The 12,784-nt window shown below is 46.8% G+C and overlaps 2 protein-coding genes across 5 annotated transcripts in view; one reads left to right on the top strand and one right to left on the bottom strand.

Moving 5' to 3' along the window:
• The window catches only part of chga (chromogranin A), a 10,283-nt gene extending 6,681 nt beyond the window's left edge, over window positions 1–3,602 (top strand). For 2 of the 3 annotated variants that reach the window (XM_047801396.1, XM_047801394.1), the window contains 5 exons: window positions 1,747–1,815; window positions 1,898–1,969; window positions 2,091–2,264; window positions 2,356–2,621; window positions 3,061–3,602. In XM_047801396.1, the coding sequence (XP_047657352.1) occupies window positions 1,747–1,815; window positions 1,898–1,969; window positions 2,091–2,264; window positions 2,356–2,621; window positions 3,061–3,144 (665 nt within the window). In that variant the 3' untranslated portion in view covers window positions 3,145–3,602. The remainder of the gene's footprint in view (window positions 1–1,746; window positions 1,816–1,897; window positions 1,970–2,090; window positions 2,265–2,355; window positions 2,622–3,060) is intronic. The other variant, XM_047801395.1, reaches the window with a different exon arrangement.
• Window positions 3,603–5,352: 1,750 nt separating this feature from the next.
• The window catches only part of itpk1a (inositol-tetrakisphosphate 1-kinase a), a 30,889-nt gene continuing 23,457 nt past the window's right edge, over window positions 5,353–12,784 (bottom strand). For both annotated transcript variants that reach the window (XM_027147539.2, XM_027147541.2), the window contains exons 7-11: window positions 11,113–11,153; window positions 10,003–10,168; window positions 9,566–9,633; window positions 9,071–9,233; window positions 5,353–7,449 (exon numbers count right to left, since the gene is read on the bottom strand). In XM_027147539.2, the coding sequence (XP_027003340.2) occupies window positions 7,199–7,449; window positions 9,071–9,233; window positions 9,566–9,633; window positions 10,003–10,168; window positions 11,113–11,153 (689 nt within the window). In that variant the 3' untranslated portion in view covers window positions 5,353–7,198. The remainder of the gene's footprint in view (window positions 7,450–9,070; window positions 9,234–9,565; window positions 9,634–10,002; window positions 10,169–11,112; window positions 11,154–12,784) is intronic.

Raw genomic sequence — 12,784 nt, 5'->3', positions numbered from 1 at the left:
TCAGCACACATGATAGTAGTTAGCTACATGCTAAGGCTAATTTTTTTTCTGTGTTAACGATAAAATAACGTTATGTACTTTATCGATTACAACCTCCGTTTATACAGATTACACGGAGCCGCACGTACACGTTTTATTCGCCACGTTTGGATGCCGATGTAGGTTCGCAAAGCCATGAGCATGAACAGTAAAGCAACATCCGCCATTGTTGTTGTGTTTGTGTTTGCCGCTGCTGCGCTAACGTTGCTGGGACACGTGACACGTATACAGTGACGTCACACTCGGCGCTGTGATGCTCTCTAGGAGGTGGAAAGGCAAACCGGTTCTTAGAAGGTTCGCCAGTGGAACCAACTTTGAACCAGCACCAGCGTGAGCTCTGAACCAGCACCAGCGTGAGCTCTGAACCAGCACCAGCGTGAGCTCTGAACCAGCACCAGCGTGAGCTCTGAACCAGCACCCGGGTCTTTCCGGTGGAAAAGTGTTTATGGTTGTGATGTAAAGTTCAGTTGAGGTCTCATCACTCCACATGACTCCAGATGCTGTGAGACTGTCTACGTTCTGTCTGGTGTACTGAAGGAGGGACTTTTTATGGCATGGGAGCGGTGACGAGTTTCTCCTGACAACTGGACCATGCAGGTCTTGTGTTCAAGTCCCTCCTTATCGTGCTCCTTACAACAACACCACTTTTTCCCACAGCAGCCTGTATTTCTCTCCGAGTTGTTTGTGGCTTGTTCTAGCAGCAGTGTGTGAGATGTTTCTCTACCTGACTGTGGTTTAGTATCAACACAACTTCTTATATTCAGCTCTTTATCTGAGATTTCACAGCACAGACGGGCCGTCTAGTTTAGTGCCTGAGTGCGTACTCTTACTGTTTTGAAGAGCTGAGAGCGACGCTTAGCGCGATACCTCTCGTGCGACTCACTTCTGGCGATCGCAATGCGCGCGCGCACTCCGAGCGGAGGCGCGCGCGCGACACGCGAGCGGAGGCGCGCGCGCGCGCGCGCGCGCGCGGCGCGCACGCGCGAGACGCGCGCGACCAAAAGAGCGAGCCGCTGCGCGCGCGAACACGAGACGCGCTGAGACACGCGCGCGAGCGACTGCGCGCGGGCGCACAGCGCGCGGCGATGCACGCGCGCGCGCGATCGCCCACACACGCGAGCGAGCGCGAACCGCGCCGCGCGCGCGCGATCGCGCGTCGCGCGCGCGCAGAGCGCGGCGCGTACGCAGAGCCGGCCCGCGCGAGCGCAGCACGCACGCAAACACGCGCGCACGCGAGCGAGAGGCGAGCCGCGCGCTAGACGCGCGCGCGCGCGCGCGCGTCGCGCGCGCACGTCTACGCGCACACACGAGCGCGCGCGAGTGTAACGCGCGAGCGCAATAACGCGGGCGCGCGACGCGCACTTTTGCGGGAGCGCGCACGTCGGGCGCTATGGGAGCGACACAGCGAGTAGCTCAGACGAGCACAGAGCGCGCGCTCTCTCGCTCTCGTCACGCGGTCGCTCTGCTCCGCTATAACACCACTGTGGCGCTGGTCTCTCTCTCTCTCTCTCTCTCTCACACACACACTTTCTCTCTCTCTCTCACACACTCTTTCTCTCTCTCTCTCTCTCTCTCTCTCTCTCTCTTAAAAAATGTACACAAATTCACACAATGAGCTGAAACACAAATCTCAGGATGTACTCATCTGTGTGTGTGTGTGTGTGTGTGTGTGTGTGTGTGTGTGTGTGTGTGTGTGTGTGTGTACAGATGAAAGACTAGTGACCGTGTTGCGTCACCGTAACTTCCTCCAGGAGCTGCAGGACATCGCTGGAGAAGGTCGTTTAATTCCTCCGACTTTTTCATTACGGTTACGTTTCGCTTCGTGTCACGTGTTTAACTCCGCCTTCTCTTCTCCCAGGAGCCAATGAGATGCCAGAGAAGGGACTAGAGGCAGGTCCTGACCACACCCCAGATCTCCAGGAGCCTGCAGGTAAAAAGCAACATCTGATTTTCCTTCACACTCATCCAAACCCACCGCAGGGTCCTGGTGTCTCTTTAGAAAGCTTCTGTGGTTCCTCTGTGGTCTCCATCATCCTGCTTCCTCCTGACAGATCAGTCCATGCTGATGGTCTTGACTCCGGGAAATTCGCTGGAGGAGAGAGGAGCAGAGGAGGAGAAGGAACACAAGTCGCAGGAGAATGACGACATCACCAGCCACGAAGAAGATGAGAAGAAGGAACGTGCTGTGATGAAGAAAACAGATGACAGTGATGAAGAGGAAGAAGGTGATGTCACTTTTTTATTATTATACAAAAACGTCATGTTTAAATTGTTTAAATCCTCCGTGACTTAGTTAAAAAGATTTGTTTCCTTCAGTAGATGAGGCAGGAGCAGCTGGAGCTCCAGATCACAGCCACATGGAGGAGGAGGAGGAGGAGGAAGAGGAGGCTGAGAGGCAGCAGAGAGACTGGAGTCGGAGCAGAGAGCCGGTCCAGCGCAGGGCTTACGGCCAGCAGGAGGCGCCGCACCACTCCAAGGAGGCGTGGAAGAGTCCTGAGGAGGAGGAGCTCAAGATGATGGCAGGAAGAGAACCTGAGGAGCACAGAGACATGGAGGAGGGCAGCGCTAGCAAGAAGACTGAGGTAATGATATTAGAGGAGGTGAAGAGCTAACATCACATCTCCAGCACTGAGGAGGAGGAGGAGGAGGAGGATGATGATGATGATGTCATCAGCATGAACTGTTATCATTCAACACACTGATTAATCACATAAAGAATAAATACAGCTAGAAAATATACAGAACTAATCAGTTAGAGCTGCAGTTTATACACCGGGAAACTGAATGTGAGAGAGAGAGAGAGAGAGAGAGAGAGAGAGAGAGAGAGAGAGAGAGAGAGAGAGAGAGAGAGAGAGTAAAAAAGTGCAAGCAGAAAAAAGTAAGAGCATGAAAGAGAAAAGAATAGAAGAATTGAATAACAGAAAGAAAAATTTAATTAGAGAAAGAAATGACAGTTCTTGCTTTAATGTTTATCAAAAGAACCCTGGAGGAACATGTGGATGTTCTTGTGTGGTGCTGCAGGACGCTGAGATGGAGAGTTTGGCTGTGATGGAGAACGAGTTGGAGAACATGGCTCAGAAACTCCACAAGCTGCGACACGGCTAAAACACACTAGCATCATCTTCACCTCCAGAGGAACCTGATGCACACACACAGACACACAGACACACACACACACACACACACACGCGCACACACACACACACACACACACACACACACACACACACACACACACACACACTGCTCTGCAGCACAAACACATGTTCAGGACACGATCCTGCTTCAGCTTCATCTCTGTCTTGCTCGCTTACTGAAGAACACGGCACATTAGAACATCACAAGATTAACAACATGGAGAAGAATTATAATAAAAATGCTAATAATTAAGAATAATAATGAATAATCAGTAAAGACGACGAGTTTGTGTGCTTTTAAAAATGCAATAATATTTTTATTTGAATAGAATTGAAGTGGAATTTCAGCTGGGGTTTATTTTAGACAAATAAAGATTGAGCGAGTTCTCAGTGAGTCGTGCGACTGCTCATTGCTGTGTGTGTGTGTGTGTGTGTGTGTGTGTGTGTGTGTGTGTGTGTGTGTGTGTGTGTGTGTGTGAGATGTGGGGCAACAAAACAAAAATTGAGCATGAAATGAAAAAAAAAAGAAGGGGGGAGACAGTGGCTTAGTGGTTAGCACGTTCGCCTCACACCTCCAGGGTTAGGGGTTCGATTCCCGCCTCCGCCTTGTGTGTGTGGAGTTTGCATGTTCTCCCCGTGCCTCGGGGGTTTCCTCTGGGTACTCCGGTTTCCTCCCCCGGTCCAAAGATCAGGTCAGGAGCAGATTTATGGATAATAAAGCAGACAGAGAGAAACGTATCTCCAAGGCAGGACCACCAGGAGCTTTCTGTTGGACCTGAACGTTTCTCACGTGTAATTCAGAAGCAGGCCTAAGAAACTTTGAAGCTCTTAAGCAAACACCAACCGTGTCAGCGCTGTTAGGATCATACGGCTAGTCGCTTAGCAACAGACACCCAATCAGGAAGTGAACAGAGCCTCTGTGCCTCATGTCAGGTGAAAACCAGGACGTAGCCGAACGACGGCGAACAAAAACGGCTCGGTAGATAGAGTCGGACGACAAAACACGCCGTGAACGTGACAGAAGTGCGGCACGCCGTAGCCAGGGGCAAATATGTCACTGTGAGAAATTAGAGCGAGTCGGAGATCGGAGAAGGAACGTCCGGTCGACTTCACCACAAAGTTAAAGAGAACGACACACATGAGGAAGCTGTGAAAGATAACAGAACCTGCTCAGGTGCAGAAACACAGGACTGAACGTTTTTCCTCACTGATGTGAAAGATTGACGTTATTTAAAGCAGCCACATGCTGGTTTATCCAATCAGGATCGTTGATGCGTGAATATGCAAATGAGCAGAAGGTTGCAGCAGGGTTTAGGAATGTAGAGTGTGAAACATCAGATGATGAAGATCCAGGGTTCAGTGTGAACCTGGAGAAAGTAGGAGCAGTGTGAAACCTCTAACTACAGTAAATAAACCCTGGATTGTGTTTAGGACCCAGGGGAAATATTTGAGTGAGAGATTAAGAAGCTCTTGTTAACAACAGGAGCTCAGATGCAGTCCAGTCCACCAGGCAGGACATGATCTCAAGACTCAAGATTCCACAGTTAAGGGCAGCTGAGAACTTTCTCAAGTGACCAACAGCAAGAACATGCACTTAGGGTCAAGTGTCAAGGTCATGTGCAAACAGGAAATGATCAAAAGTCAGGGTAGGGCGCCCTCTGGTGGTGTGACTAATAAAAACCAAAAATACGAAGAATAAAAGGGTAGGAACAGGACAGGACACTGACAGGACAGGGCAGGGCACTGACAGGACAGGACAGAACACTGAGAGGACAGGACACTGACAGGACAGAACACTGACAGGACAGAACAAGGATAGGGCACTGACAGGACAAAGACAGGACAGAACACTGACAGGACAGGGCACTGACAGGACAGGACAGGACACTGACAGGACAGGGCACTGACAGGACAGGACAGAACACTGAGAGGACAGGACACTGACAGGACAGGACATTGACAGGACATTGACAGGACAGAACACTGAGAGGACAGGACACTGACAGGACAGGACATTGACAGGACACTGACAGAACAGAACAAGGATAGGGGACTGACAGGACAAAGACAGGACACTGACAGGACAGAACACTGACAGGACAAAGACAGGACACTGACAGGACCAGGACACTGACAGGACAAGGACAGGACAAGGACAGGACACTTACACAACCCAGTTGTTTAACTAGAGTTTATTCTCTGCACCCGTTTCCTTCCATTACACAATATGACGTCAAAATGTCTGCTATGTTATTGAAATGTGGCAACAACAACATATACACAAATACAGTGTGTACAGTATATACAAATACACACACACACACACACACACACACACACACACACACACACACACACACACACACACACACACAAAATATACCAGTGTTTAAATCTCAGTGAAAATCTCATTTTCATATTTACATTTTAAAACTCTAAAAGAACAGAAGTAGGGTGGGAGTGATGGTTCTGATCACACACACACACACACACACACACACACACACACACACACACACACACACACACACACACACACACACACACACACAACCACAATGGCGCTGACATGAAGACCTCGATGGGAATGAAGAGGACACTTTCAGCTTTAACTCTAGGAACTATTGAGGGTTATATAATCGTGTGTTTACAGTCTCTCCTCATCGTGGATGAAACTCTTTCCCCATCACAGGAAGGATCAGTAGAGTAACGATTAAAGAGGCTGCTGGATCAAACCCCAGCCGTGTGTCAGGGGTTTGTGTGAGCTGTGTGAGCTGAGTGAAGAGACGTGAAGAAAGGAAAGAGTGTCTCAGAGTGACACGTACATTAAAGCTGAAGTTCTCGACTTCAATCTCATCTAAATTGTTTCATATCAGATCCACTGTGGTGTTGTACAGGAATAATGACACTGTCCCAATACTTATGAACCTGACTTTCGTACACATCATCACACTGTGCCGGAAAAATCTTCACTTAAAGACGTATAAATCACCTGCAGAGTTTTTCTACACCTCCTTCATTCAGTTCTGTCCTAAATCTTCTGCTAGCCACTAATCCACATTCATGCTAATCAGTTCTAGCTAATCACAGCTAGCGGTTAGCGGTGCTCAGGTTTTTTATTCCCTTTGGTATCTGAACATTTTTATTAGCTAGCATCAAAGATACAATCTTAGCTAAATAATGCTAGCGGCGCTCGTCTCGGGGGTCGGCGCACGTGTCATCGATCGGGCGGTTAAACGGAGAAACAGTCGACGTGTAAAAACGTCTCGCTTAAAGCTGGTGACTCTGATCATCGAGGCATCGAGGCAGTGAGGCAGTGATCCTGGTGTGACCCAGAAAAGTCATACTTTTGCGATTGCCTAATCTGAGGTTTGGTTCGTGTTCAGTCGCGTTAAAACACAGATAAGTTAAATGTTCAGAGCAGCTGTAAAGTTTTCTCACTCTAGTGAGCGTGATGAATATTTAATTTGTGTTTATTTAAATGACGTACAGAGACATTGAGTGATGAAGATGAGGATGACAATGATACCATGAAGATTACACCTAATATTTACAAATATTAATAATGTTAGCCTGTCCTAGCCAGGATGCTAGTCTGCACTAGCCTGTACTAGTGGGAGTGTTGTCATGGTTACAGTGAGTGCTTTCCTATGAGCTGATTTGTTGTTGTTGTTGTTGTTGTTGTTGTTGTTGTCCCATCAGCTAGCACTTTGTGTAAAGAGGTATGGAGTTATGAATAGAAACAGAGCTGTTTGCTCCGCGAGAAGCTGCTTTGTCTAAACTTGTGCGATTCCCTCGTTTTTTTTCTCCCCCTCTTTTCTCCTGCGTGTGTAAGGCACGTTATGGTCAATAAAGTCCCGTTCCTGAAAAAGCAGAGTAGTTAAATCACTTAGTTTAGTTCAGATATCGATTTGTTCTTTTCCTCTTCGATCTTTACACAAATATCAGCACGTCTTCGGTCGTCACGCATACAGAGGCCTGACAGGAAGTGATGCGAGTGAGCAGGAAGTGGTTAAACAGGGTCACTGTGAGGGCGTGTGTGCTGTGAGACGAGAGCGCCGGTGTTGGTGGTAGGTGGAACCCAGTTCAGCGTTGCAGCAGTTCAGACCCTTCTTCATCACCTCGCTGTCCATCACCAAGGCAACGCTCTCGTTTCCCAGCATGCCATAGGGCAGCTGGCTCACCCCGTTGGCTCGATTGGGGGCGTGGCCCTGCAGGACGCTGGTCAGGTGAGTCAGCAGGTCATCAAAGAACGTCGGGACTCCTTCATAACCTGGTGGAACGTAGCAAATATTTATCATTATTACGTGTGTGCTAATTCACATTCATACACGGGGTCATGTGACATCACATACTTTAAGTAGAGCTCCGCCCACCTGACCAGGGAAAGGATAAAGCCTAGCTAGAACACAGGAGTGAACGCCAACCACGTGTCTCTTTATACTTTTATTCTTTTCTTATTGATTACAGATGAAAGGAGTAACAGTTTTAACGTCTTCCCTGCGTTTTGTAATGAGGCGAGGGAGGTGTTGACTCACTACTGCGCTAAAGCCACCTGAGACAACACACACACACACACACACACACACACACACACACACACACACACACACACACACACACACACACACACACACACACACACACACACACACACATCACTACAGCAACAGCACAGCACGTCTCCTGTACCATGACTCACAAACACACTCGCTGATAAATATAACTGTGTAGCTGCAGATGCTCTGAATCTTTACTCCAGAATCTTTATTCTGCAGGAACTGTAATATTTAATAAGGAAATATATATAAAAATATAGCAGAAATATAATATAAAAGTATATTAAATAATAAAACCACCACAACAATAAAGAGTAAATATTTACACAATATTTCCACACATCGAGTATCACCTTTAAATATGTTAATATCGAACTTATATATAAATATTTACTGCTAAACGAGTCATGGATATTTATTAATATTTTTTATGGTTTTTAAAAGTCCAGGATATGAAGCAAGGAGCTGAAATGATTTGTCCTGACTGTACAGTATACTTGTTTAAAATAAAACATGATTAAACTCTTCTACAGGAAGTTGTGAAATAAACAGATAAACATCACATCATGACATCATTTGTAGCTGAAACATGAAGAATGAAGAGAGCTTTATTTTACTCCATACTGCCCCCTTGTGGTCCATAGGGAGAACTGCACGGGACGGAACAGATAATCCGAATCTTTCAGATGAGTCGTTTGCTAATGAATCGTTTCCTTTTGAACGGTGACTAAGATAAGTGAATCATGTGCTAAGGTGAGCTTCAGATGTGGAGGCCAAAGATATAATACAACTCTTTTAGTAACTTAATGATTATCAAACAGATGCATATATTAGTGTCTGACTCAGTGAATCATTTGATCCTGTGATTCAGTCTCTTGTTCATATATCAGTGTTTGACTCAGTGAATCATTTGATCCTGTGGTTCACTCTGTTATTTATATATCAGTGTCTGACTCAGTGAATCATTTGATCCTGTGATTTATGCTCTTGTTCATATATCAGTGTTTGACTCAGTGAATCATTTGATCCTGTGATGTATGCTCTTGTTCATATATCAGTGTCTGACTCAGTGAATCTTTTGATCATGACTGACATTCACCCCTCTGATGGGTCAAGGCTCAACATTCTATAGTCCACAGATGAGTTTTTGACTATTTGAATATTTAAAAAAAAACTCTTCAAAGATCAAAACAAATTGTTGTAATTTATAGATTAGTAAATGACTCAGTGAGTCTCGGTGACTCCTTAAGTGAATCTTTAAGACATGACCATGATTCTCTCCTCTCACGTTCAGTGAACGATTTGCTTTAAACTTCAATCGTACTCTTTTCCCACCTGGAAAGGCGTTGATGTCAATAACAGCGTGTTGTCCTGTCTGGTTGTTGATGATGATGTCGATCCCAAACAGTGACACCCCGAGAATCTGTCTTAAACATCGGGAAATCTTCTGGATGACATCATCACTAGGTGCCCTGCACTGACCCTCCACGTCCTCCCTCTAATGAAGACACAAGGAAACAAGTGACATGGAAACATGAAGAGAGAGAGAACTCCGGGGGTGGGGGTGGGGGTGGGGGTTAGAGGGAATATGGACAGAACATGAAAGAGCACAGAGTCAGAACACGCAGAAAACATAAAGAGAACGTGGAGGAGCACAAAGAAAGAAAGAAAGAAAGAAAGAAAGAAAGAAAGAAAGAAAGAAAGAAAGAAAGAAAGAAAGAAAGAAAGAAAGAAAGAAAGAAAGAAAGAAAGAAAGAAAGAAAGATCGATCAGGGGAGGAGTGTAACACACCCAGGTTAACAGAAAGCTGAGATGATAAGATTGACTCACAGAGGTGAGATCTGATGATGACTCAGGTTTGGACACATGATGACTGTTAAAAGATATCGCTCTTCTGTCTGTGACACACACACACACACACACACACACACACACACACACACACACACACACACATTTATTATAATCACACAATAATTAACAATGCCTTTCTTAAATTAACATGTGCATTATGATGTCACACTGCTCAAATAAATGTGATTGGCCAGCAACTAGCAGGGGGTGGAGTTTACTCAGATATTCTATAATTAAAGAAAAGCTGTTTGATTGATTACCTGTGACCTGTGAAACACCTCGAGACACAGCAGTTGTATATGTCTGTCTCCGTTAACCACAAATAAACCCACTAGCATTGACATTTATATTAATCCTTTTCTTTTAACTGTCACATCATCGCACCTTTAAGGCATAACAGGAAGTGGTCTAACCTGTAGGTCCAGACGGGAAGTTCCTAATGGAAGGTCTCTCCACCACGCTGTACGCCTCACCCACCACGAACACCTTGTAGAGCATAGCGTTGTGGTTTATGAAGCTCTGCAGCACGCAGGGGGGGGTGATGTCCTTCAAGTCTTCCTCACTGAAGATGATGGCCATCTATAGGACACACAAACACACACAACAGATGACCCCCGAGGGTACTCATTAACTAAGTGAATGTGCTAAGGTAACGGACGCACACACACACACACACACACACACACACACACACACACACACACACACACACTATCTGTACGAGGTGTGGTCAGGTTTGTTTTACAGCGCTGAGATAACGAAGCTATGCTATGAGTTCAGTGAGTTTATAAAGCCAATAATTCCTCTGTCTGTCTGTGTGTGTGTGTGTGTGTGTGTGTGTGTGTGTGTGTGTGTGTGTGTGTACGGTCATAAACACACCTGACCATCAGCTCACCTGGATTCATTCTACTACTCAGAAGTAATTTATTCATGTGAAACTTCCCACACAGTCAACACATTTATTCTACGAGTCAAAAGCACAATCGATTCTTTATTGATTCATTATTTCTTCATTACTGACTCATAAATGAAAAACTAAGGGACACACAAACACACACACACACAAACCCCTGTGTGCACAAGTTTGTGCACCCTGACATTGAACGGTCTTTTTACTTTTGTTGTTATTTTATTAATTTATTGCACTATATTTCATTTATTCTGTGCTTCTTAATTTGTTTGCCTGGAGCGATTCTGACTCAGAGACTCTGTATGTTGTAATGGGGTTCAGTTACATCAGTTTATGAACCTAAAGTTTTGGTGTTCAGTTGGACAGCAGGGGCAGATAGATGGGGTGTACAAACTTTCACTCTGCTGTGTAAATGACCTGTGGCAGTGTCACAGAGAGCCGAGGCGAGGAGGAGGAGGAGCATCACACGGTCATGAGACAAACTGGGCATGTGCTCAAATACATAAGACAAGTTAGATCATTAACGAGGGGTGTAATCACAGCAAGCACGCACACACACACACACACACACACACACACACACACACACACACACACACACACACACGCTTACCTCGTGAGAGTTGACACCGTGCGCTACCTGAGTCTTACACACTGTAACAGAGAACATGAAAAGCACAATGTAGAGTGTTAGTGTAGAGTATTACATCCATCTATCTATCTATCTATCTATCTATCTATCTATCTATCTATCTATCTGTCTGTCTGTCTGTCTGTCTGTCTGTCTGTCTACTGTATCTATTGTATCTATCATGGTATGAAAAAGTGTTGGCCCCCTTCCTGATTTTTTATTTTTTTTGCATGTTTGTCACACTTTAATGTTTCAGATCATTAAACAAATTTAATGATCTGAAACCTAACTGTGGTTTAATCACACCTGAGTTTAATGTCTCTAGCTACACCCTGTCCTGATTACTGCCACCCCCAGGCCTGATTACTGCTACACCCTGTCCTGATTACTGCCACACCCAGGCCTGATTACTGCCACACCCAGGCCTGATTACTGCCACACCCTGTCCTGATTACTGCCACACCCTGTCCTGATTACTGCTACACCCAGGCCTGATTACTGCTACACCCTGTCCTGATTACTGCCACACCCAGGCCTGATTACTGCCACACCCTGTCCTGATTACTGCCACACCCAGGCCTGATTACTGCCACACCCAGGCCTGATTACTGCCACACCCAGGCCTGATTACTGCCACACCCTGTCCTGATTACTGCCACACCCTGTCCTGATTACTGCTACACCCAGGCCTGATTACTGCTACACCCTGTCCTGATTACTGCCACACCCAGGCCTGATTACTGCCACACCCTGTCCTGATTACTGCCACACCCAGGCCTGATTACTGCCACACCCAGGCCTGATTACTGCCACACCCTGTCCTGATTACTGCCACACCCAGGCCTGATTACTGCCACACCCAGGCCTGATTACTGCCACACCCTGTCCTGATTACTGCCACACCCTGTCCTGATTACTGCTACACCCAGGCCTGATTACTGCTACACCCTGTCCTGATTACTGCAACACCCAGGCCTGATTACTGCCACACCCTGTCCTGATTACTGCCACACCCTGTCCTGATTACTGCCACACCCAGGCCTGATTACTGCCACACCCTGTCCTGATTACTGCCACACCCAGGCCTGATTACTGCCACACCCAGGCCTGATTACTGCCACACCCAGGCCTGATTACTGCCACACCCTGTCCTGATTACTGCCACACCCTGTCCTGATTACTGCTACACCCAGGCCTGATTACTGCTACACCCTGTCCTGATTACTGCCACACCCAGGCCTGATTACTGCCACACCCTGTCCTGATTACTGCCACACCCAGGCCTGATTACTGCCACACCCTGTCCTGATTACTGCCACACCCTGTCCTGATTACTGCCACACCCAGGCCTGATTACTGCCACACCCAGGCCTGATTACTGCTACACCCTGTCCTGATTACTGCCACACCCAGGCCTGATTACTGCCACACCCAGGCCTGATTACTGCCACACCCTGTCCTGATTACTGCCACCCCCTGTCCTGATTACTGCCACACCCAGGCCTGATTACTGCTACACCCTGTCCTGATTACTGCCACACCCAGGCCTGATTAATGCCACACCCAGGCCTGATTACTGCCACACCCAGGCCTGATTAATGCCACACCCAGGCCTGGTTAATGCCACACCCTGTCCTGATTACTGCCACCCCCT

Source organism: Tachysurus fulvidraco, chromosome 16 (assembly GCF_022655615.1).
Source record: "Tachysurus fulvidraco isolate hzauxx_2018 chromosome 16, HZAU_PFXX_2.0, whole genome shotgun sequence".
In the NCBI taxonomy this organism is placed as follows: Eukaryota; Metazoa; Chordata; class Actinopteri; order Siluriformes; family Bagridae; genus Tachysurus; species Tachysurus fulvidraco.
Note: the sequence above shows the minus strand (reverse complement) of the source record. Positions and strands in the feature narration are given on the sequence as shown.